Here is a 22,779-nt window from a genome sequence, read left to right as displayed (position 1 = left end):
GTGGAAAAATAGGCCTCCGGGCTTTTATTTCGTCCAATTCCGAGAATATTTCTTTACTAGGATTTCTGAAACCAAAAACAGCGTAAAACAAGAATCGGCACTTCGGCATCTTGTTAATAGGTTAGTTCCGTAAAATGCACGAATATGACATAAAGTGTGCATAAAACATGTAGATAACATCAATAATGTGGCATGGAACACAAGAAATTATCGATACGTTGGAGACGTATCAGCATCCCCAAGCTTAGTTCTGCTCGTCCCGAGCAGGTAAAACGATAACAAAGATAATTCCTGGAGTGACATGCCATCATAATCTTGATCATACTATTTGTAAAGCATATGTAGAGAATGCAGCGATCAAAACAATGTGTATGACATGAGTAAACAAGTGAATCATAAAGCAAAGACTTTTCATGAATAGCACTTCAAGACAAGCATCAATAAGTCTTGCATAAGAGTTAACTCATAAAGCAATAATTCAAAGTAAAGGTATTGAAGCAACACAAAAGAAGATTAAGTTTCAGCGGTTGCTTTCAACTTGTAACATGTATATCTCATGGATATTGTCAACATAGAGTAATATAATAAGTGCAATAAGCAAATATGTAGGAATCAATGCACAGTTCACACAAGTGTTTGCTTCTTGAGGTGGAGAGAAATAGGTGAACTGACTCAACATTGAAAGTAAAAGAATGGTCCTCATAGAGGAAAAGCATCGATTGCTATATTTGTGCTAGAGCTTTGATTTTGAAAACATGAAACAATTTTGTCAACGGTAGTAATAAAGCATATGCATCATGTAAATTATATCTTATAAGTTGCAAGCCTCATGCATAGTGTACTAATAGTGCCCGCACCTTGTCCTAATTAGCTTGGACTACCTGGATTATCACCGCAATACATATGCTTTAACCAAGTTTCACAAAGGGGTACCTCTATGCCGCTCGTACAAAGGTCTAAGGAGAAAGCTCGCATTTGGATTTCTCGCTTTTGATTATTCTCAACTTAGACATCCATACCGGGACAACATAGACAACAGATAATGGACTCCTCTTTTAATGCTTTAAGCATTTGACAACAATTAATTCTTTTCTCATTAGAGATTTTAGGATGTTTGTCCAAAACTGAAACTTCCACCATGAATCATGGCTTTAGTTAGCGTCCCAATGTTCTTCTCTCACAATATGCATGCTCAAACCATTCAACTCAGTGTAGATCGCCCTTACTTCAGACAAGACGAACATGCATAGCAACTCACATGATATTCAACAATGAGTTGATGGCGTTCCCCAAGTAAACATGGTTATCGCACAACAAGCAACTTAATAAGAGATAAAGTGCATAATTACATATTCAATACCACAATAGTTTTTAAGCTATTTGTCCCATGAGCTATATATTGCAAAGGTGAATGATGGAATTTTAAAGGTAGCACTCAAGCAATTTACTTTGGAATGGCGGGAAAATACCATGTAGTATAGGTAGGTATGGTGGACACAAATGGCATAGTGGTTGGCTCAAGTATTTTGGATGCATGAGAAGTATTCCCTCTCGATACAAGGTTTAGGCTAGCAAGGCTTTTTTGAAACAAACACAAGGATGAACGGTACAGCAAAACTCACATAAAAGACATATTGAAAACATTATAAGACTCTACACCGTCTTCCTTGTTGTTCAAACTCAAAACTAGAAATTATCTAGACCTTAGAGAAACCAAATATGCAAACCAAATTGTAGCATGCTCTATGTATTTCTTCATTAATGGGTGCAAAGCATATGATGCAAGAGCTTAAACATGAGCACAACAATTGCCAAGTATCACATTACCCAAGACATTTTTAGCAATTACTACATGTATCATTTTCCAATTCCAACCATATAACAATTTAACGAAGGAGAAACTTCGCCATGAATACTATGAGTAGAAACCACGGACATATTTGTCCATATGCTACAGCGGAGTGTGTATCTCTCCCATAAAGTGAATGCTAGGATCCATTTTATTCAAACAAAACAAAAACAAAAACAAACCGACGCTCCAAGAAAAAGCACATAAGATGTGGCCGAATAAAAATGTAGTTTCGGGGAGGAACTCGATAATTTGTTGATGAAGAAGGGGATGCCTTGGGCATCCCCAAGCTTAGACGCTTGAGTCTTCTGGATATATGCAGGGGTGAACCACCGGGTGCATCCCCAAGCTTAGAGCTTTCACTCTCCTTGATCACGTTGCATCATACTCCTCTCTTGACCCTTGAAAACTTCCTCCACACCAAACTCGAAACAACTCATTAGAGGGTTAGTGCACAATATAAATTGACATATTCAGAGGTGACACAATCATTCTTAACACTTTTGGACATTGCATAATGCTACTGGACATTAGTGGATCAAAGAAATTCATCCAACATAGCGAAAGAGGCAATGCGAAATAAAAGGCAGAATCTGTCAAAACAGAACAGTTCGTATTGACGAATTTTAAAATGGCACCAGACTTGCTCAAACGAAAATGCTCAAATTGAATGAAAGTTGCGTACATATCTGAGGATCATGCTCGTAAATTGGCGTAATTTTATGAGCTACCTACAGGGAGGTGGACCCAGATTCGTGACAGCAAAGAAATCTGGAACTGCGCAGTAATCCAAATCTAGTACTTACTTTTCTATCAACGGCTTAACTTGGCACAACAAAACTCAAAACTAAGATAAGGAGAGGTTGCTACAGTAGTAAACAACTTCCAAGACACAAAATAAAAACAAAGTACTGTAGGTAAAAACATGGGTTGTCTTCCATAAGCGCTTTCTTTAACGCCTTTCAGCTAGGCGCAGAAAGTGTGTATCAAGTAACATCGAGAGATGAAGCATCAACATCATTACCAGGGGTGTTGGGAGTTTTATCAATTTTAGGCCTATAGTAATTCTTTGGTTTAGGCACCTTAGAGACATACATGAATTTTTGCTCCTTACCCACATAAGTTTTCTCATTAAATTTAAAAGAAGAAAAAGTTGAACCCAATTTTCCCATAGCTTCTTCAAGTTTACCAATTCTATGGGTTTGATTATCATGGATAGCGCAAGTTTCTAGAGTAGCAATTCTTTTATTAATTCCCTCTAGGATTTTGTCAAGTTTATCAGTATTATCAAGTAATATTTCCAATTTAGTTTCAACACTACAATTTTTCTCTATGGTTTCCAGTTTTTTCATAACATCCTCAAGGGAGGTTTCAATTTTAGTTTCATTAACAGGTGGTGTTCCAAATAAACTCTCAATAATGCAACTAGCTTCTAAAGCGGAAGCGCATAGGAAGTTACCTCCCGCGAGACAATCAAGAACATATCTATTCCAGCTAGAGATACCAACATAAAAATTCCTGAGTAGGATAGTGGTGGAGTGTTTCTTAGTGCACCTATTATGGGCATCACTAATTCTATACCAAGCATCTTTTAAACATTCTCCCCCTTGTTGCTTAAATGAACGAACTTCAACTTCAGGATTACTCATTTTAACAATAGTAAATAAAGCGAACTAGATAAAGTAAATGCAAGTAAACTAATTTTTTTGTGTTTTTGATATAGCAAACAAGATAGCAAATAAAGTAAAACTAGCAACTAATTTTTTTGTATTTTGATTTTAGTGCAGCAAACAAAGTAGTAAATAAAACTAAGCAAGACAAAAACAAAGTAAAGAGATTGAGAAGTGGAGACTCCCCTTGCAGCGTGTCTTGATCTCCCCGGCAACGGCGCCTGGAAAATATGCTTGATGGCGTGTATTTCACACGTTCGTTGGGCAACCCCAAGAGGAAGGTATGATGAGCACAGCAGCAAGTTTTCCCTCAGAAAGAAACCAAGGTTTATCGAACCAGGAGGAGCCAAGAAGCACGTTGAAGGTTGATGGCGGCGAGATGTAGTGCGGCGCAACACCGGAGATTCCGGCGCCAACGTGGAACCTGCACAACACAACCAAAGTACTTTGCCCCAACGAAACAGATGAGGTTGTCAATCTCACCGGCTTGCCGTAACAAAGGATTAACCGTATTGTGTGGAAGATGATTGTTTGCAGAGAAAACAGTAAAAACAAGTATTGCAGTAGATTGTATTTCGAGTAAAGAGAATTGGACCGGGGTCCACAGTTCACTAGAGGTGTCTCTCCCATAAGACGAACATCATGTTGGGTGAACAAATTACAGCTTGGGCAATTGACAAATAAAGAGAGCATGACAATGCACATACATATCATGATGAGTATAGTGAGATTTAATTGGGCATTACGACAAAGTACATAGACCGCCATCCAACTGCATCTATGCCTAAAAAGTCCACCTTCAGAGTTATCATCCGAACCCCTCCAGTATTAAGTTGCAAAGCAACAGCATAACTGCATTAAGTATGGTGCGTAATGTAATCAACAACTACATCCTTAGACATAGCATCAATGTTTTATCCCTAGTGGCAACAACGACAACACAACCTTAGAACTTTCTCGTCACTCGTCCTGGTGTCAATGCGAGCATGAACCCACTATCGAGCATAAGTACTCCCTCTTGGAGTTAAAAGCATCTACTTGGCCAGAGCATCTACTAATAACGGAGAGCATGCAAGATCATAAACAACACATAGCATAACTTTGATAATCAACATAACAAGTATTCTCTATTCATCGGATCCCAACAAACGCAACATATAGAATTACAGATAGATGATCTTGATCATGATAGGCAGCTCACAAGATCCGACAATGATAGCACAATGGGGAGAAGACAACCATCTAGCTACTGCTATGGACCCATAGTCCAGGGGTAGACTACTCACTCATCACTCCGGAGGCGACCATGGCGGTGTAGAGTCCTCCGGGAGATGATTCCCCTCTCCGGCAGGGTGCCGGAGGCGATCTCCAGGATCCCCCGAGATGGGATCGGCGGTGACGGCGTCTCCGGAAGGTTTTCCGTATCGTGGCTCTCGGCATCGGGGGTTTCGTCACGGAGGCTTTAAGTAGGCGGAAGGGTAGGTCAAGAGGCGGCACGGGGGCCCAAACCACAGGGCCGGCGCGGCCAGGGGTGGGGCCGCGCCGCCCTAGGGTTTGGCCACCCCGTGGCCCCTCTTCGTCTCGTCTTCGGTCTTCTGGAAGCTTCGTGGAAAAATAGGCCTCTGGGCTTTTATTTCGTCCAATTCCGAGAATATTTCTTTACTAGGATTTCGAAACCAAAAACAGCTAGAAAACAAGCAATCGGCACTTCGGCATCTTGTTAATAGGTTAGTTCCAGAAAATGCACGAATATGACATAAAGTGTGCATAAAACATGTATATAACATCAATAATGTGGCATGGAACACAAGAAATTATCGATACGTTGGAGACGTATCACTCGTCCCGAGCAGGTAAACGATAACAAAGATAATTTCTGGAGTGACATGCCATCATAACCTTGATCATACTATTGTAAACACATGTAATGAATGCATCGATCAAAACAATGGTAATGACATGAGTAAACAACTGAATCATAAAGCAAAGACTTTTCATGAATAGTACTTTGAAGACAAGCATCAATAAGTCTTGCATAAGAGTTAACTCATAAAGCAATAAATTCATAGTAAAGGTATTGAAGCAACACAAAGGAAGATTAAGTTTCAACGGTTGCGTTCAACTTATAACATGTATATCTCATGGATATTGTCAATGTAAAGTAATATAACAAGTGCAATATGCAAGTATGTAGGAATTAATGCACAGTTCACACAAGTGTTTGCTTCTTGAGGTGGAGAGAGATAGGTGAACTGACTCAACATAAAAGTAAAAGAATGGCCCTTCGCAGAGGGAAGCATTGATTGCTATGTTTTTGCTAGAGCTTTGGTTTTGAAAACATGAAACAATTTTGTCAACGGTAGTAATAAAGCATATGTATCATGTAAATTATATCTTACAAGTTGCAAGCCTCATGCATAGTATACTAATAGTGCCCGCACCTTGTCCTAATTAGCTCGGATTACCAGGATTATCATCGCAATACACATGTTTTAACCAAGTGTCATAAAGGGGTACCTCTATGCCGCCTGTACAAAGGTCTAAGGAGAAAGTTCGCATTGGATTTCTCGCTTTTGATTATTCTCAACTTAGACATCCATACCGGGACAACATAGACAACAGATAATGGACTCCTCTTGAATGCATAAGCATGTAGCAACAATTAACGTTCTCATATGAGATTGAGGATATATGTCCAAAACTGAAACTTCCACCATGATTCATGGCTTTTGTTAGCGGCCCAATGTTCTTCTCTAACAATATGCATGCTCTAACCATTAAATGAGTGGTAAATATCCCTTACTTCAGACAAGACGGACATGCATAGCAACTCACATGATATTCAACAAAGAGTAGTTGATGGCGTCCCCAGGAACATGGTTATCGCACGACAAGCAACTTAATAAGAGATAAAGTGCATAAGTACATATTCAATACCACAATAGTTTTTAAGCTATTTGTCCCATGAGCTATATATTGCAAAGGCTAATGATGGAAATTTAAAGGTAGCACTCAAGCAATTTACTTTGGAATGGCGGAGAAATACCATGTAGTAGGTAGGTATGGTGGACACAAATGGCATAGTGGTTGGCTCAAGGATTTTGGATGTATGAGAAGTATTTCCTCTCGATACAAGGTTTAGGCTAGCAAGGTTATTTGAAACAAACACAAGGATGAACCGGTGCAACAAAACTCACATAAAAGACATATTGTAAACATTATAAGACTCTACACCGTCTTCCTTGGTGTTCAAAACTCAATACTATAAATTATCTAGACTTTAGAGAGACCAAATATGCAAACCAAATTTTAGCAAGCTCTATGTATTTCTTCATTAATAGGTGCAAAGTATATGATGCAAGAGCTTAAACATGAGCACAAAAATTGCCAAGTATCAAATTATTCAAGACATTTTAGAATTACTACATGTAGCATTTCCCGATTCCAACCATATAACAATTAACGAAGCAGTTTCAACCTTCGCCATGAACATTAAAAGCTAAGAACACATGTGTTCATATGAACCAGCGGAGCGTGTCTCTCTCCCACACAAGCATTTATTCAAACAAAAACAAAAACAAAAACAAACGAGACGCTCCAAGCAAAGCACATAAGATGTGACCGAATAAAAATATAGTTTCAAGAGAAGGAACCCGATAATTTGTCGATGAAGAAGGGGATGCCTTGGGCATCCCCAAGCTTAGACGCTTGAGTCTTCTTAAAATATGCAGGGATGAACCACGGGGTCATCCCCAAGCTTAGACTCTTCACTCTTCTTGATCATAGTATATCATCCTCCTCTCTCGACCCTTGAAAACTTCCTCCACACCAAACTCGAAACAAACTCATTAGAGGGTTAGTGCATAATCAAAAATTCACATGTTCAGAGGTGACACAATAATTCTTAACACTTCTGGACATTTCCCAAGGCTAATGGAAGTTAATGGAACAAAGAAATCCATCCAACATAGCAAAAGAAGCAATGCGAAATAAAAGGCAGAATCTGTCAAAACAGAACAGTCCGTAAAGACGAATTTTATTGAGGCACCAGACTTGCTCAAATGAAAATGCTAAAATTGAATGAAATTTGCGTACATATCTGAGGATCACTCACGTAAATTGGCATAATTTTCTGAGTTATCTACAGAGGATTAGGCCCAGATTCGTGACAGCAAGAAATCTGTTTCTGCGCAGTAATCCAAATCTAGTATGAACCTTACTATCAAAGACTTTACTTGGCACAACAATGCAACAAAATTAAGATAAGGAGAGGTTTCTACAGTAGTAACAACTTCCAAGACACAAATACAAAATAAAAGTACTGTAGCAAAATAAACACATGGGTTATCTCCCAAGAAGTTTTTTCTTTATAGCCATTAAGATGGGCTCAGCAGTTTTAATGATGCACTCGTAAGAAATAGTATTTGAAGCAAAAGAGAGCATCAAGAGGAAAATTCAAAACACATTTAAGTCTAACATGCTTCCTATGAAAAGGAATCTTGTAAATAAACAAGTTATGTAGGCATAATGCAATAAGCATAGGAAAACTAGACAAGCTCAATTTCAAAATTTTAAGCATATAGAGAGGTATTTTAGTAACATGAAAATTTCTACAACCATATTTTCCTCTCTCATAATAATGTCCAGTAGCATCATGAGCAAACTCAACAATATAACTATCACATAAAGCATTCTTATCATGAGTCTCATGCATAAAATTATTACTACTCCCAACATAAGCATAATCAATTTTATTAGTTGTAGTGGGAGCAAATTCAACAAAGTAGCTATCATTATTATTCTCATCATCAAATATAGGAGGCATAGTATAATCACAATAAAATTTACTCTCCATAGTAGGCGGCACCAAAAGACCACTATCATTATAATCATCATAAATAGGAGGCAAAGTATCATCAAAGAAAATTTTCTCCTTAATGCTTTGGGGACTAAGAAGATCATGCTCATCAAAACCAGCTTCCCCAAGCTTAGAACTTTCTATATCATTAGCAACAATGGTATTCAAAGTGTTCATACTAATATGTTCCATGGGTTTTTTAATTTTCGCATCAAACCATCCATGTCTTAAATCAGGAAATAGAATAAGAAGCTCATTGTTGTCCATTATGCCAAACTAGTGTAAACAAGAAACAAAAAGATGCAATTGCAGGATCTAAAGGAAATAGCTTCGAGCACACACACAACGGTGAGTACTTTACCTGGGACCAGAGTATGAGTGCCTTTTTACCTTTCCTCCCCGAGCAACGACGCCGTAAAATAGCTTGATGTCTACGGGTGCTTCTATTCTTGTAGACGGTGTTGGGCCTCCAAGAGGAGAGGTTTGTAGAACGAGCATCAAGTTTCCCTTAAGTGGATCACCCAAGGTTTATCGAACTCAGGGAGGAAGAGGTCAAAGATATCCCTCTCATGCAACCCTGCAACCACAAAGCAAGAAGTCTCTTGTGTCCCCAACACACCTAATAGGTGCACTAGTTCGGCGAATAGATAGTGAAATACAGGTGGTATGAATGAATATGAGTAGTAGTATCGGCGCCAGAAAAGTGCTTGCTGGCGTGCAGTTGATGGTATTAATATTGCAGGAAGTAAAGATGCAGATAAACGAGTAAACAAACAGCGATAGCGATATTTAGGAACAAGGCCTAGGGATCATACTTTCACTAGTGGACACTCTCAACATTGATCACATAACAGAATAAATAGATAGATGCTAGACTCTACACCCTCTTGTTGGATGATGAACACCACTAACTGTGTAGGATTACACGAACCCTCAATGCCGGAGTTAACAAGCTCCACAATATTCTATGTTCATGTTTAAATAACCTTAGAGTGCATGACAGATCAACATAACCAAACCAAGTACTAACATAGCATGCACACTGTCACCTTCACACTACGAAAGGAGGAATAGATCACATCAATACCATCATAGCAATAGTTAACTTCATAATCTACAAGAGATCACAATCATAGCCTACGCCAAGTACTACACGATGCACACACTCGTCACCATTACACCGTGCGGGAGGAATAAACTACTTTAATAACATCACTAGAGTAGCACACAGATATATTGTGATACAAAACACATTGCAATCATAAAGAGATATAAATAAGCACTTCACTATGCCATTCATAACGGTGAATAAGTATTCCGTGAAATATAGCCTAAGAGACCCACACGGTGCACACACTGTCACCTTTACACACGTGGGACAAGGAGTCTCCGGAGATCACATAAGTAAAACCCACTTGACTAGCATAATGACATCTAGATTACAAGCATCATCATATGAATCTCAATCATGTAAGGCAGCTCATGAGATTATTGTATTGAAGCACATAGGAGAGAGATTAACCACATAGCTACCGGTACAGCCCCGAGCCTCGATGGAGAACTACTCCCTCCTCATGGGAGACAGCAGCGTTGATGAAGATGTCGGTGGTGTCGATGGAGAAGCCTTCCGGGGGCACTTCCCCGTCCCGGCGGCGTGCCGGAACAGAGACTCCTGTCCCCCAGATCTTGGCTTCGCGATGGCGGCGGCTCTGGAAGGTTTTCTCTGGTTTCATCGAACGTGTCGAGGTTTTTAGGTCAGGGACCTTTATATAGGCGAAGAGGTGGGGTCGGAGGGTCGAGGAGGCGACGACACACTAGGGGGGCGCGGCCAAGGCCTGGGCCGTGCCACCCTGTCGTCTGGGGCCCACAGGGCCCTCCTCTGGCGACTCTCGGGTGTTCTGGAAGCTTCGTGGAAAAATAGGATGCTGGGCGTTGATTTCGTCCGATTCCGAGAATATTTCCTTACTAGGATTTCTGGAACCAAAAACAGCAGAAAACAGGAACTGGCCCTTCGGCATCTCGTCAATAGGTTAGTTCCGGAAAACGCATAAATACGACATAAAGTATGCATAAAACATGTAGATATCATCAATAATGTGGCATGAAACATAAGAAATTATCGATACGTCGGAGACGTATCATGGGTCGAGGACTATTTTGCCTTGGAGCACTCTCGGGTTGTGGTGTACTCGACCCTGCTATTGCCGTCCCCATTATTCCAACTCCTGCAATGGCCATCTGGTACAGTGCTTCCCTAGGATCTCCTGGAGGTGGTTTAGATGCCAATATAAAGGCATGTGTCGCCATATTACCAGCTTCTGGTGTTTTTGGGGTGATGTGCCCTCTCGTGTCTATTGACATAAAGGACATATCGAGGTTTTGGATCAAGTTCTCTCGTTCATGCTCAGGCACGTTTACCAGTCGAGATCTTCCTCTTGCATGAGTGTCTCTGTGACTGTCCCCTGACGTTCCTGATTGTCGACTCAGGGCGGCCATGCGCGCACTTGATGAAGAGCTACAAATTTCCTTGCTTCGAGTGCTATTCTCTGTTTCTCTAACTCTCGTCCAGCATGCGCGAGTTTATATTGATATGCCTGCAACGCTTCTGGTGTAGCTATGGTAGTCATCGGCTCTGTGCCCATCCATGGCTCTCTGAGCTATATCCCAAGCTGCTTGCGACAGCTGTATCTTCTCTCGCGACGTGGACCCGATGTATTTGTTTCATGTTCCGCGCGTGAGATCTGTATGGTCGATTTATGGATTGCCCAAGTCATTGAAAGCCTCTGACGCTTCATCCTCTTGTCGGCTCGATTCCCCGATTGCGCAGACTTGATGATATATTGTAGTTGCACTTTCGTCATCTTCAGGGTCGGTGACACCATCGTATCGAAGTAGATTTGTCGATGAAGTCGAAGTTGTCGATGCTTTCCGAGTCGCTGCTCAGACCAGAGCCCGTGAACGACCCGAAAGACATACCGCCGAGCATATCAGCGAGTTCTCCGCCGATGGCGGGCTTGATGAAGCTTGGTGGCGAAACCTCCTCGTCGCCTGACTCGATCGATGATGATGATGATCCCGAGAAATCAGAATGGGCCGCTCACGGTCCCGAAAAAATCGGTGCCGCGAGACGATGTGATCCTTCTTTCCCAACGCAGAAATGGAAACTCTCGAACGTCGTCTCCATCGACTCCTCCAGATCGGCATATGCATGCAAACGGTCGGGAGGGTGAGGAACAAAATTGATGAGATCAGGTTGGGCCTGTTTACCTCCGTCCATCACGTTGCTTGCTGTCGATGATGTTGAAGATGTTGATGATGCCATCGAGATCACCTCCTTGCCGCCTCCAATCCCCACGGATGGAGCCAATTGACAAGGGATTAACTTGTCAATGCCTACAGATTGTAGACTTAGAGTTTCACGGAAAGTAGAGGCAAGTAGATCTCGAAGGTTCAGCCGAAAAAGGTACTCGACTATGAAAACTAGGGTGTATGTTGACAATGGATTCGATCCTTTCTTTCTCCCTCGGCTCCCTTTATATAGGAGGCGGAGCCGAGGCTTTCGTATCGTACAAGTTACAAACTCCGGGAGACTATCCAAGTCCTTCTCGTACAATTACATGACTCTCAATCCCTAACATGACTCTATCTTCCATATTGACATTTACTGTGCTTCTGGGCCTTGAAAGCTTCGGGTCGTAGGCCTCTAAATATCCTCGGGGTACCTTATTTGGCAGGCCTATTCGGAATGCCTATGTCAGCAAGCTTCTCTTTCCCTGCCCAGAAAAAGGCTCTGGGCCACCGATCAATCGCCTCCAGAAGCCACACCGGAGCCTCCATTACCAATAGCTGATGGATAGGTCTCGTACTCATCACTGCTTTGATCAGTATGAGCCTCCCCGATCTAGCGATCAATCCCCTATGCCAGGCCAGGAGAGCTGTCAAGATTCAATCCAAAATAGGTTGCCAGTGCACCTTCCTTAGCTAACCGGTGGTGAGTTGTAATCCTAGGTACTTGCAGGGGAAGGTACCAATCTCACAATGCAACAAATGCTTCACCATCATGTTGTCCATGCCCTCACCTCGGATCGAAATCGCCGCGGATTTGTTATAGTTGATGCACAACCCAAAATCTTCCCCAAACACATTGAGCAGCTCCCTAACCGCAAAAATACATCCCAGTTTCTGTGGCTCTAACAATACAGAGTGTCATCATTTCCATGGCTAGAACAAACAGCTGTGGGGAAGTAGGGTCTCCCTGTCTGAGCCCACGCGCAACCCTGATGGACTTGTCGTGCACTCCGTTAACCACGATATTGACCGTAGCCATATACAGAAGCAGAGCTAACCACCACAGGCACCTCTCTCCAAACCCTATCTTACGAAGCACCTCAAACAAAAACTCCCAAGACAAGGTGTCAAAAGCTTTTGAGATATCCAATTTCAGAAAACCCCTTTCACCTTCCGCGTGTTAATCTTCCTAGCCATATGTCGAACAAGCTGAAAATTGTCGTGAAGACTCCTCTCCCTGACAAAGGCTGATTGATTCTCACTAACCAACTCTCCCAACTTTCCTCTCAACCTGTTAGCAATTAGTTTAGAGAAAAGTTGGCCAAAGCTATGCACCAAACTTATCGGCCTAAAGTCACCCACGCCAATCGCATCCGGTTTCTTAGGTATGAGCATAGAGAACATATTTTGTTACCGTTTGGCTGTTTAGTGACTTTATAGATGTCGCTCACAGAGAATAAACCATCGGTGAGGTAGTATCCTATGGAATATCAATGACCATTGACGTCAAAATTCACTTGCGAGCTATGCCATTCAGCTAGTCTTGCAAAACAATGAAGATCGATGAAGCACATTGATGTCATTGTGAGATCCTGGCAAGTTGAAGAAAACGTGTAAAATTCATAGATCTTATGATGCAACTGCCTCAAAGATGATGGTAACGTCGCATACAAGTCCAATGTAGTGGACAGGCGGTATGACATGACAAATTTTCCACTTCCAATGCATATATACATCCTCGAAGACTATTGTTCAAAAATCCTATATTTTTTTCAAACATCTTAGATTTGTTATCTATATGTGCATCGTATTGATAGTTTTGAAGACTATGTGCCATGCTTGTGTAAGTTGTGTACCCTTCTACCAGTTCTAAGATGCAAATTGTACTTCCCCCTTATTTTATCTACGACTTCTATCTATAAGTAGACGTCTGAGATTTGTTAAAATCTAAATGTATCTAGCTATTTAGTGTCTACATACATCCAGATTTAGACAAATCTCAGACACCTATTTATTGACGCAGGGAGTATTACAAGAGAAGGATGGACACGTTGGGAGTAATGGTTTGGCTCATAGATGCATATGCTCCATTTATTTTAAAATGCATATTTGGTATATTTTGAAATGTAATAATAGCCAAACAAAAAAAACACTTGTATATTTTTTACATGCTAGTTGTTTACAAAGTCCTTCCATGAAAATTTGACTTGTCGTTTAGGTTGCGTAAAAAGACAATTTTGATGCTAAAAAAAGACTTTTTGTGAGATATATTTTGTCTTTTTACATCGATCTAAAAAATATCGATTTTTCGTGAAACTGTACAAACACATATAGATTTTCGAGATATCCATATAATTTTTTTAATAACGAGAAATATATGTTTTAGGTGGAAGGAACATACCGCGTCTGGGAGCCGAATTGAATTTCCGGAGCATATACGATGTTTATACTTTCATCAGGTTTCTTGGCAGATGTAGTTGCTCACACGCAGTAGTGGGTTATTTCATGTGGTTATGAAATGCAACATTTTAGGTTTGGTTGAAGTTTGCTCGGTGTTGCGTTGGCGTGCATTTTGCCAAGTTAGCGTGCGCTGGCTGACGCATGGCATCCACATAAGCGGCGGGCGACAGCCAGTGTATTATCGACCGGACATCCGCTCTTTAGTCAGAACCTTCTTCCAGCCAGGTTCCCCCACACACTGCGGCGGCGGCGGCGGCGGCTGACGGCTCGTGCTCCGATCCGGCTGATCGGAGAAATGCCGTGCTGCCAATGGGTGCTCTCCGTGGCCAAGAGCAGCAGCAACACTCCCTCATGGCTCAACCGCCTCCACGCCAAGCAGGGCGGCCTCTCCTTCCCCGCCCACCTCCAAATCGACGACCTCCTCTACGGCCAGCCCCAGCCCCAGCCGCCCCCTCCACCTCCACCCACACCCCCACCGCCGCCTCCCCCTCCCGCCCTCCTCCCCCCTCCGCCGCCGCCGCCCCCCGCTTCCTCTGACCGCCGCCTCGCCGTCATCGCCCCCCAGGATCCGCTCCCCAACCCCAAGCCGCCCCGCGACCCCGCCCGCCCAAACCCTAGCCCCAACAACACCAACCATCCTCCACCTCAGCCACACACACAGCCGCCGCCGCCGCCGCCGCTCTCCGGCGTCATCTCCGACCTCTTCGCCGTCCCCTCCGCCCCGCGATCCGGCCGCCCGCCCAAGCCCTTCCGCAAGCAGTCCCGCCCCCGCCCCAAGGACAAATCTGCCTCCAAGGACGACAAGGACAAGGCCAAGGCCCGGAAGCGCCGCCGGGCCGACAGGGGCGGCGCCGGTGTCGTCGACGGGGAGCGGCGCTCCAAGACGGACGTCACCGTCATAGACACCAGCACCCAGGGCTGGAAGGCCGCCAAGCTGCTCATCCGCAGGGGCACCGCCTGGAGGGTCCGCGACAGGAAGTATTCCGAGATCTCGGAAACTGAGGAGGTCAACAAGGGCAAGAGGAGGGCTGGACTCGTCGCCAAAGTGCTCAGGGATAGGGAGAGGGAGAAAGAGGCCGCCTTGCCGGTGAGTGCTCTCATCTTTTTTGTTCCAGTATGTCAACTGTATAATTTGATTGTCCCTGCATGTGTTGAGAACATCACATGTTTAGCTGTTCGGGGAGGGTTCGTTTCTAGGAAATCTGCATTTCTACAATGCCTTGTAGTGATTGGCAGATGGTTCAGGATCATGGATTATATTCATGTTCAGGCACTTGTGAATGATAGGATCAGTTGTTACTACTATAGTTGAGAGATGGCAGATTCAGTTGTTACTACTATATGTTGTGTGGTGTTACATTACTACTGTTTAGGGCTCCATGCACGCTTGCCTTTGCGTCTCTATGCACCCACGTTCATGATAACTCCATATTTTACGAGCTTTTCTTTGTTTTTAAGTTGTTAGCCTACTTCAAGGGCTTTGCTTGTGTTGTTACATGTTTTTTTGTTCATGCTATCCTGTGCATATCAGTGGTTAGGTAGGGGACGCTAAAAAGCACATCGATTATGACTCTGGTTACTAGTTGGGTTGGATCAAATGATACACGATACCTGACACAATTATCTGGGTTTTCTGGTCTTGGAATCTTGGAGCATTTCTCTTAGTTGAATAGTTTCACGTACGCAGGATTATGTTATTATGCGAACAGAGTCTAGTGTAGCTTCGTCTGTTACACGAAGCAGAAGAGGCTTGTATTGTTTGCTGGTTTCAGGATGATAGTGTTCTTTGAAGAAGCACATCAGCGCACTTATATAATCTTATTTTGAATATATGTGCTTGGAAGTTGGATCAGGATGTTTTAGCTTTCTAGATTATTGTATGTTGTGGCTGAATGGGAAATGGATGGTTTAATTTCTGACTCACTGTCACCGCTTCAGTCTCCTAACAGAATGGCGCTAAGATTTGCTGCACAATTTGTATGGGAAAAGAAACAAGTTTTGGTTTTTTTCACTTTAGTTTACCTAGTAGTTACCATCAGATTGGCCATATGTATTATATAGCTGTCTCTCAACAACAACAACAACAACATCAAAGCCTTTTTCCCAAGCAAGTTGGGGTAGGCTAGATGTGAAACCCAACAGAAATAAAAGGAAACCAAAACAAGAAGGAGAAGGAAATAAGAGAGTAAACTAAGATAATGTTGCATTAGGTTCTTGAACATAAGCGTTGAGGTTAATCTACATATTGAAATTTTAATAACATGATGTACTAATGTCAAGTGTATAAAATACAGTAGATTAAAGATGAATCCTGTTTTTCTCTAATGCTTTGTGTGGTGCATTGTGCTCCAGGGAAACATCCATGCTGGTAGTGGGTATCTGTCAATGGTACCAGGTGATGATGCCATACAAACAGTGAAACGGTAACCTGATAAATTCTCTGGTGTTAGGATGCTTTTTTTTTACCCACAAACCATTGGTTGATGCCTTCAGATTCTGAAGAACATTTCTTTTATGTGAACATTGCAGACCAAGAAGCTCCGAACCAGTACTGGGAAGCCAAAGTGCACCTATTCTTATGTTACCAAGTTCAAGTACCATTAGCCAGCCCTGAAGGAGGCTTTAAAAACAGAAATGAAGGCATGAAGCCAGGAACCACATAGGAACAATGTTCTCGTTACTTTGGATTAACAGATTCAGCAAACTCATTAAGTTTGAGCTATCCTCTTCATCTGTTGATGTCTTCATTGGTCTCTATAAAATTTTATGATTCCTATATATTCATGGCATCTGAAGCTGGAACCTGCAATAATTTCATGCTCGAAGGTCAACTTTTCCAACGTCGTATAAGTGCTGGTGTTAGCTAATGTTGCATTAGGTATTGGTTTGGCCCATTTAATGTGTGGTGTAGATGATGTTTATACTGGTAGCTCGATTATCATTGACTTACTGTACAACTTCAGTTGCTATTGTCTGCAAATTGTTGCATGTACGGTATAATGATGACTGGAAAAAAGTTTGTCACTGTTGGTTTGAGTTTATCGTCTCCACTTCTTTAGCTTCCATTTCATGGGATATCTTGCAGTAGTGATGTTTGCTCTCCAGAAAGATGTCATTCCCTTCCTTAATTATTGATGTCCATAAAGGCGCATTCAGAAACCCTTCTGCATTGCAAATGTGACATCAATTGCTGGTTTTTATGGAAGGCTAGGTAAGTTTTGTTGGGAAAAAGCTTAGGTATGTTGGTTGTGAACAAGGGATCGAATATGAGGTCAAAGGAATCCTATATACTCCCTCCGTCTATTAATAGATGTCGGAAGATTCGTCTAAATTTAGATGTATCTGTGTACTAAAAGATGTCTAGATACATTTGAATTTAGACAAACTTTTGACACCTAAAAATGGACAGAGGTAGTATTACTCATATTCAACTTAATGCCTTTTTTTCAAAAAAGAAAACTTAATGTCTTCTTTTTTCTATTGATAGCTTTGTTCGAAATGTACGTAGACTACTTGTCTGTTCACTTCATGCTGCTTTGTTTTAGAAAAAAGGTCTAACCATTTTATCAATCTTGCCATGCATTATTTTAAGATGTTATTATATGCTCTTTTGATTATTTTAGCTTGTGTTGTAACTATGGAAGGCATATTCAAACATAAGTCCTCTCAATTTGGCTAGGCTAAGTCTTTTATGTCAAATAGTGGAAATTGGCAGAAAAGGATTAGGAAATTCAACCAATCTATTAACAATAGAAACTTTAATACATATATTTAGTTCTTCACTCAAACATTAGGCCCACATCGTTCAAATGACAAGACCAGATAGGTAGGTACGTCTTATTTATTAGCAGAAATGGCAAGCAGGGCAGGACACCATCAGCTCTCAATGGCAACACCAGGTGCCACAACCTTGATCATCCTCGGCTTCTTGGTTGTTCCTGCAGCAATGGTAGCCCGGACATGCTCTTGTTCATAGGCTGAGAGGTGGACTCCGAACGCTGCTCTCCCTGAGGGATCCAGGTTCCCTGACCACTGAGCATCCCACTCTACCGCCTTCGCCGTGCTGCATGCGATGCTCGGTCCCCCTGGCACTGTCAGGATCGCCGAGTTCTGGTACAAGAGCAATGGACATGCTTGCATCAACTTTGATGTTCCTATGGCATTGTGAGTTATCTGTTTCATGTTCATGCTATTTTATATACTCACCTGGGGGAAGAATCTCTCAAAAATCATCCTGTAATAGTATGCCTCCTTTGTTGTCGGGGTGTTGTGTGGGTAGATGAACTTCGCATTTGACATCATCTTATCGGTCACCTGAATAAATAATTTTATGTAGCTTTTAGTTAAACTGTTTTTACAAATAACAATAAAAGTTACTATATCTTTACGCATAAACAATGTCGTGTTTGAACATTAGAAGCAGCAATTATTTACATTTGATTCTGCGTGAGCCTTTAGGCCATCGATCCAGCTATAGCCAACACCATCACTGAACTGTTCTTTCTGCCTGTACAGAATATGCTGCAATTCCCACACAACATAGATTGTTAACTTCACTGCTCTATTAACATATTAATGTAGCAGAAGTTTGAACTTAAAAGTTACCTTTGGCAGGAAGGGCTCCTCCTCGTCATCAAATGCTTTCCTTAGCACCCACTTCTCAATTCTTCCAAGATCAGGTCTGATCTGTAACAACAGAAATGGTAATTGTTTAAAGGTAGAAACTAGGAAGATATTTAAAACAAATAACAATTCGATACACTCTTTCTCAAGTTTCTAGATTTGAAAAGATTGAGCTTGAGCATACCATCTTCCACTCTGGATCTATGCTCATTGCCTCGTTGATGAACTCCTTGTCCAAGAATGGTACACGTGCTTCGAGTCCCCATGCAGATGTTGACTTGTTGGCCCGCAAACAATCATACTGATGCAAAGCTTTGATCTACAGAATAATCATTATGTCAGGGTGTCTGGATCTGCCTTTTTTCTGAATATATCTATTTTATTCACCTTATGACAGGTTTCACGGTGGAGCTCCTCCTTGTTGGGGGCCTTATGGAAGTAGAGGTATCCTCCAAAAATCTCATCGGAACCCTCACCAGAGATGACCATCTTGACCCCAAGTGACTTGATCTTGCGAGACATCAGGAACATTGGCGTGCTTGCCCTGATTGTTGTCACATCATATGTTTCTGTGTGATAAATCACATCTTCAATTGCATCAATGCCGTCCTGCAATTCTTTTTGCTATTAGTACCAGACTACCAGTAGTTCAGTATGATCAACTGATGAAGCATGTTGCTACCTGAACAGTGAAGTGGAACTCATGGTGCACGGTACCCAGGTAATTGGCAACCTCTTTTGCAGCCTTCAGATCAGGTGATCCCTGAGCAATAATATTTTGGACTCTTGTTACAATTTGTTGGAAGTGTGCTACTCCGTGAAAGTTATGTTAATTGTCGGTCCTTTTCAGTTTCATACCTCAAGGCCGACACAAAAGGAATGGAGCTTAGTCCCCCAGCGCTTTGCAGCCTTTGTCCCTGCCAGGTGGCGAACTGTGACCGCTGCAACCAGTGATGAGTCAAGGCCACCAGAGAGTAGAACACCGAATGGGACATCTGTCATAAGCCTCTTGATGACAGCCTGAAAGAAGACCACAGTTAGACCATTGCGGATTCTGAAGTTTGGTTACTTTTCGATTTTAGAGACAAGTCCGACCTTTTCAAAAGCCTTCCTGAGAGCAAGCGGATCATATGGCACTGAAGGAATGGCCTCGGAAAACCAAGGTGGGTTGTACCATCTCTTGAAGCCTCCCTGCTTGCTGGAGTAGAGATGGCCAGGAGGAAAGGCCTCAAAGTGCTCACAGTCATCATTCAACCCCTTCATCTCTGATGAAATCCACACCGACCCTGGGAATTCGAGTAGAAGATGAGCAGGTATGCTGACAAATCATACTTGTTACTTGGCTAAGTTGTATTACTAGTACAAGACAAGATTGTTGCAGGGAAGGTTTTGTGAAGCATTATTGAGTAAACTTTAATGTTGAATTACCATCAATACCCCAGCCAATGTACAGGGGCGTGACACCAATGGCGTCGCGGGCAGCAATGAAGCTATGGTCGCGTGTGTCGAGCAAGACGAAGGAGAAGACACCATCCAGCATGTCAATGAAATTCTCTCCGTGCTCCTCGTACTACATAATGGTAAATAAAAGTTACACATCCACAGTTTGGTTAAATTGTTGTTCAATTTGTGTTTGGTGACATGGGACCATTATTATTTACTGCAGCCCCTCATAAAAGCAGGACATATGCAACAAATCATCCTGTTATTATTTCTGTCTTTTGCACATCTGAAGTTGTGTTTTACTTGTCATAGATGTATATATTTCAGTAATTCATAAATTGGTGAACCATATCTTTTAAGGTGGAGGAAGATGAGAGTTAACATGTGAATGTTCTTTCTTGTATGTCGGTAGGTGGCTAACCAGGTGTGCGATGACTTCGCAGTCGCTGCCGGTCCTGAAGGTGTGGGAGGAGAGCTGCGCCCGGAGTTGTTCATGGTTGTAGATCTCCCCATTCACCTGCAAGGAAAAGCCCCCTTCCTTAGTACAAAAGAAAAGGTAACATATAGGCAGACACAAGACATATATAGAAGGTTATAAACGTACAGTGACAACGATGGACTTGTCTTCGTTGTAGAGTGGCTGGTCACCGGAGGCCGGGTCGATGATGGCAAGGCGCTGGTGGGAGAGGTAGCAGTCGCCGACCTGGTGCATCCCGCTCCAGTCCGGGCCACGGTGCTTGAGCCTGCGCGAGAGCTCGAGCACGCGGACTCTCTTCCCCTGAGAGTCATCGGCACATCCCAGCACCGCCAGTATGCCGCACATTTTCGCTGAATCAACGGCAGCAGTGTGTATGTTACAAGAGGAGGAGCTCTAAGAGAGTTGGGTGCTGGAGGAGTGGCACGAGGGCTTCTATTTATAGCCTGCAAAGAGCTGAGCTGAGAGTGAGTCGCTAGCCTGCAAAGAGCTCAGCAGGGGCGCCGCGTTAGACCAATCCATCGTTGCATTGCACTTGCACATGACTAGCTTCGATGTATTCTATTCCATTTTTTCCTTTTCTTTTGGGATCTTGTGATGACTCATCTGATCCTGACATTTGATAAGGAGCTACTCCATACTCTCTTACCGCCTTGCCATCTCCACACATTATTGATTAATTTATTGATTTGTGTTCCAAGCTAGTTTTGCATCTCCCCATTCTCCTTTCTTTCTTGCCCTGTATATGATTATTATTCTGTTAGAAACAAGGACATATTTGATGGAGTTGTATACGGCATATATGGAACATTTTGTTTGGAGTTGTATACGGCGTATGGACATATTGTTTGGTTTGTATATGTCAGAGATGCTTCTCGTTGGGCGATCCGGATCTGTATGAATATGCTATCCTTTGCTTATGTAATCGGTTCCAGCATTATTGGTAGGGAGTGTCCACATGAGCGGTTGTTCATGTGCATCGCTGCAGCTAGCTATAGCTCTTGGCTCTATTGACACGTGCACCAGTCCTTGTGAAACTTTCCTTGGACCGTGGAGGTGTGCATGCTATCGCCGCAGCTAGCTTGGCTAGCCACCGCTGCTCATATGGCACATAGCCTATTGGCTATCAATAGGCATGAATATAACCAAGTTACTGCAAGTTTTTCTGATTTTTCGTCTCGGGTATTGGAACACAATGAACAAAAGTAAGCACGGTGAGATCATTGTACATTCACTTTTGTCGCCGCATCAAGGTTTATTTCACCATGTTACTTTGTAATTCGAAGCCTATTTTAATGCATCACCGTGCAATACTTCCTCCTAAATACTTGTCACAGATTTAGGTAAATATACGCTAAAATGTGTTTAGATTCATTAGACCTGCGGCAAATATACCGGTTTAGGAGAGGTGCTTAGAGAAATAAACCAGTTTTTGGTTAATCACCTGGGCTTGTTTATACTAGGCAGCCTAACTAAGCACCTCTACTACTTCCTCCGATCCATATTATCTGCCGCTAAAATGGTTGTATCTACAATTAAAATGTATCTAAATTCATCTATATTATTGTCAACTAATATGAATCGGAGGGAGTATATAAATAAGTATCGATGCTTACAAAAAATTCTTGGCTTATTTTTGTAAGCACTCATCTAAGCACCTTGCATTGTAGTTGGCCTTAGGGCCGGATGAGGTAAATATTGGGTGAACAAATTTACAACGCTACATACGGCAGGCCGATGCATGCTAGCTCCCATGCATGAAAAAGGGCATTTCTTAGGGGTGAACTACCACATGACAGTCAAAGAATGCTTTATATCCTTATCTTGGTATTATTTCGCCCTTGCTGTCCGCACAAGTAAAAGGTAAACTGAAGGAGGGGATAGAAGAAGAAAAATGTTTTTTACTTCTTTCTTTCCATATTAACTATCACAGTGTCTGTATTATCAAGATACATTTTAACGTGTAGATACATGTGAGTTTAGACATCTGTTAATATGGAATGGAGGTACTAGTACTTTTGTAAGCGAGGATGATCTATGAAGGAGAACAAGTCAGTTTGGAGTTTTGGTGCAAGCTTAGGTAAATCTCATCTGAGCTTTAGGCGGCCGGCCG

The 22,779-nt window shown here is 42.2% G+C and overlaps 2 protein-coding genes across 2 annotated transcripts; one reads left to right on the top strand and one right to left on the bottom strand.

Annotated features, from left to right (window-relative positions):
* The first annotated feature begins 14,334 nt into the window (after positions 1-14,334).
* On the top strand, positions 14,335-17,161 carry LOC124652784 (protein enabled homolog). The gene is made up of 3 exons (XM_047191826.1): positions 14,335-15,212; positions 16,478-16,548; positions 16,655-17,161. Exons 1-3 carry the CDS (start codon positions 14,421-14,423, stop codon positions 16,737-16,739), a joined length of 948 nt encoding a protein of 315 aa, XP_047047782.1. The 5' UTR covers positions 14,335-14,420; the 3' UTR covers positions 16,740-17,161.
* Positions 17,162-17,847: 686 nt separating this feature from the next.
* On the bottom strand, positions 17,848-21,082 carry LOC124652782 (asparagine synthetase [glutamine-hydrolyzing]). The gene is made up of 12 exons (XM_047191825.1): positions 20,796-21,082; positions 20,613-20,708; positions 20,177-20,318; positions 19,844-20,034; positions 19,607-19,768; positions 19,431-19,511; positions 19,136-19,357; positions 18,933-19,067; positions 18,731-18,811; positions 18,560-18,646; positions 18,332-18,439; positions 17,848-18,235 (listed from the first exon to the last, which is right to left on the bottom strand). Exons 1-12 carry the CDS (start codon positions 21,012-21,014, stop codon positions 18,002-18,004), a joined length of 1,758 nt encoding a protein of 585 aa, XP_047047781.1. The 5' UTR covers positions 21,015-21,082; the 3' UTR covers positions 17,848-18,001.
* Between the last annotated feature and the right edge of the window lie 1,697 nt (positions 21,083-22,779).

Source organism: Lolium rigidum, chromosome 5 (assembly GCF_022539505.1).
Source record: "Lolium rigidum isolate FL_2022 chromosome 5, APGP_CSIRO_Lrig_0.1, whole genome shotgun sequence".
NCBI lineage: Eukaryota > Viridiplantae > Streptophyta > Magnoliopsida > Poales > Poaceae > Lolium > Lolium rigidum.
This window is presented reverse-complemented; position numbering and strand designations above follow the sequence as displayed.

Coding starts and splice junctions, on each gene's coding strand:
- LOC124652784 (XM_047191826.1), top strand. CDS start 14,421: ATGCCGTGCTGCCAATGGGTGCTCTCCGTGGCCAAGAGCAGCAGCAAC. Junction 15,213..16,477: donor AGAAAGAGGCCGCCTTGCCG/GTGAGTGCTCTC, acceptor ATTGTGCTCCAG/GGAAACATCCATGCTGGTAG. Junction 16,549..16,654: donor GCCATACAAACAGTGAAACG/GTAACCTGATAA, acceptor TGAACATTGCAG/ACCAAGAAGCTCCGAACCAG.
- LOC124652782 (XM_047191825.1), bottom strand. CDS start 21,014: ATGTGCGGCATACTGGCGGTGCTGGGATGTGCCGATGACTCTCAGGGG. Junction 20,319..20,612: donor GCGAAGTCATCGCACACCTG/GTTAGCCACCTA, acceptor ACCATTATGTAG/TACGAGGAGCACGGAGAGAA. Junction 18,236..18,331: donor TTGAGAGATTCTTCCCCCAG/GTGAGTATATAA, acceptor CTCTTGTACCAG/AACTCGGCGATCCTGACAGT.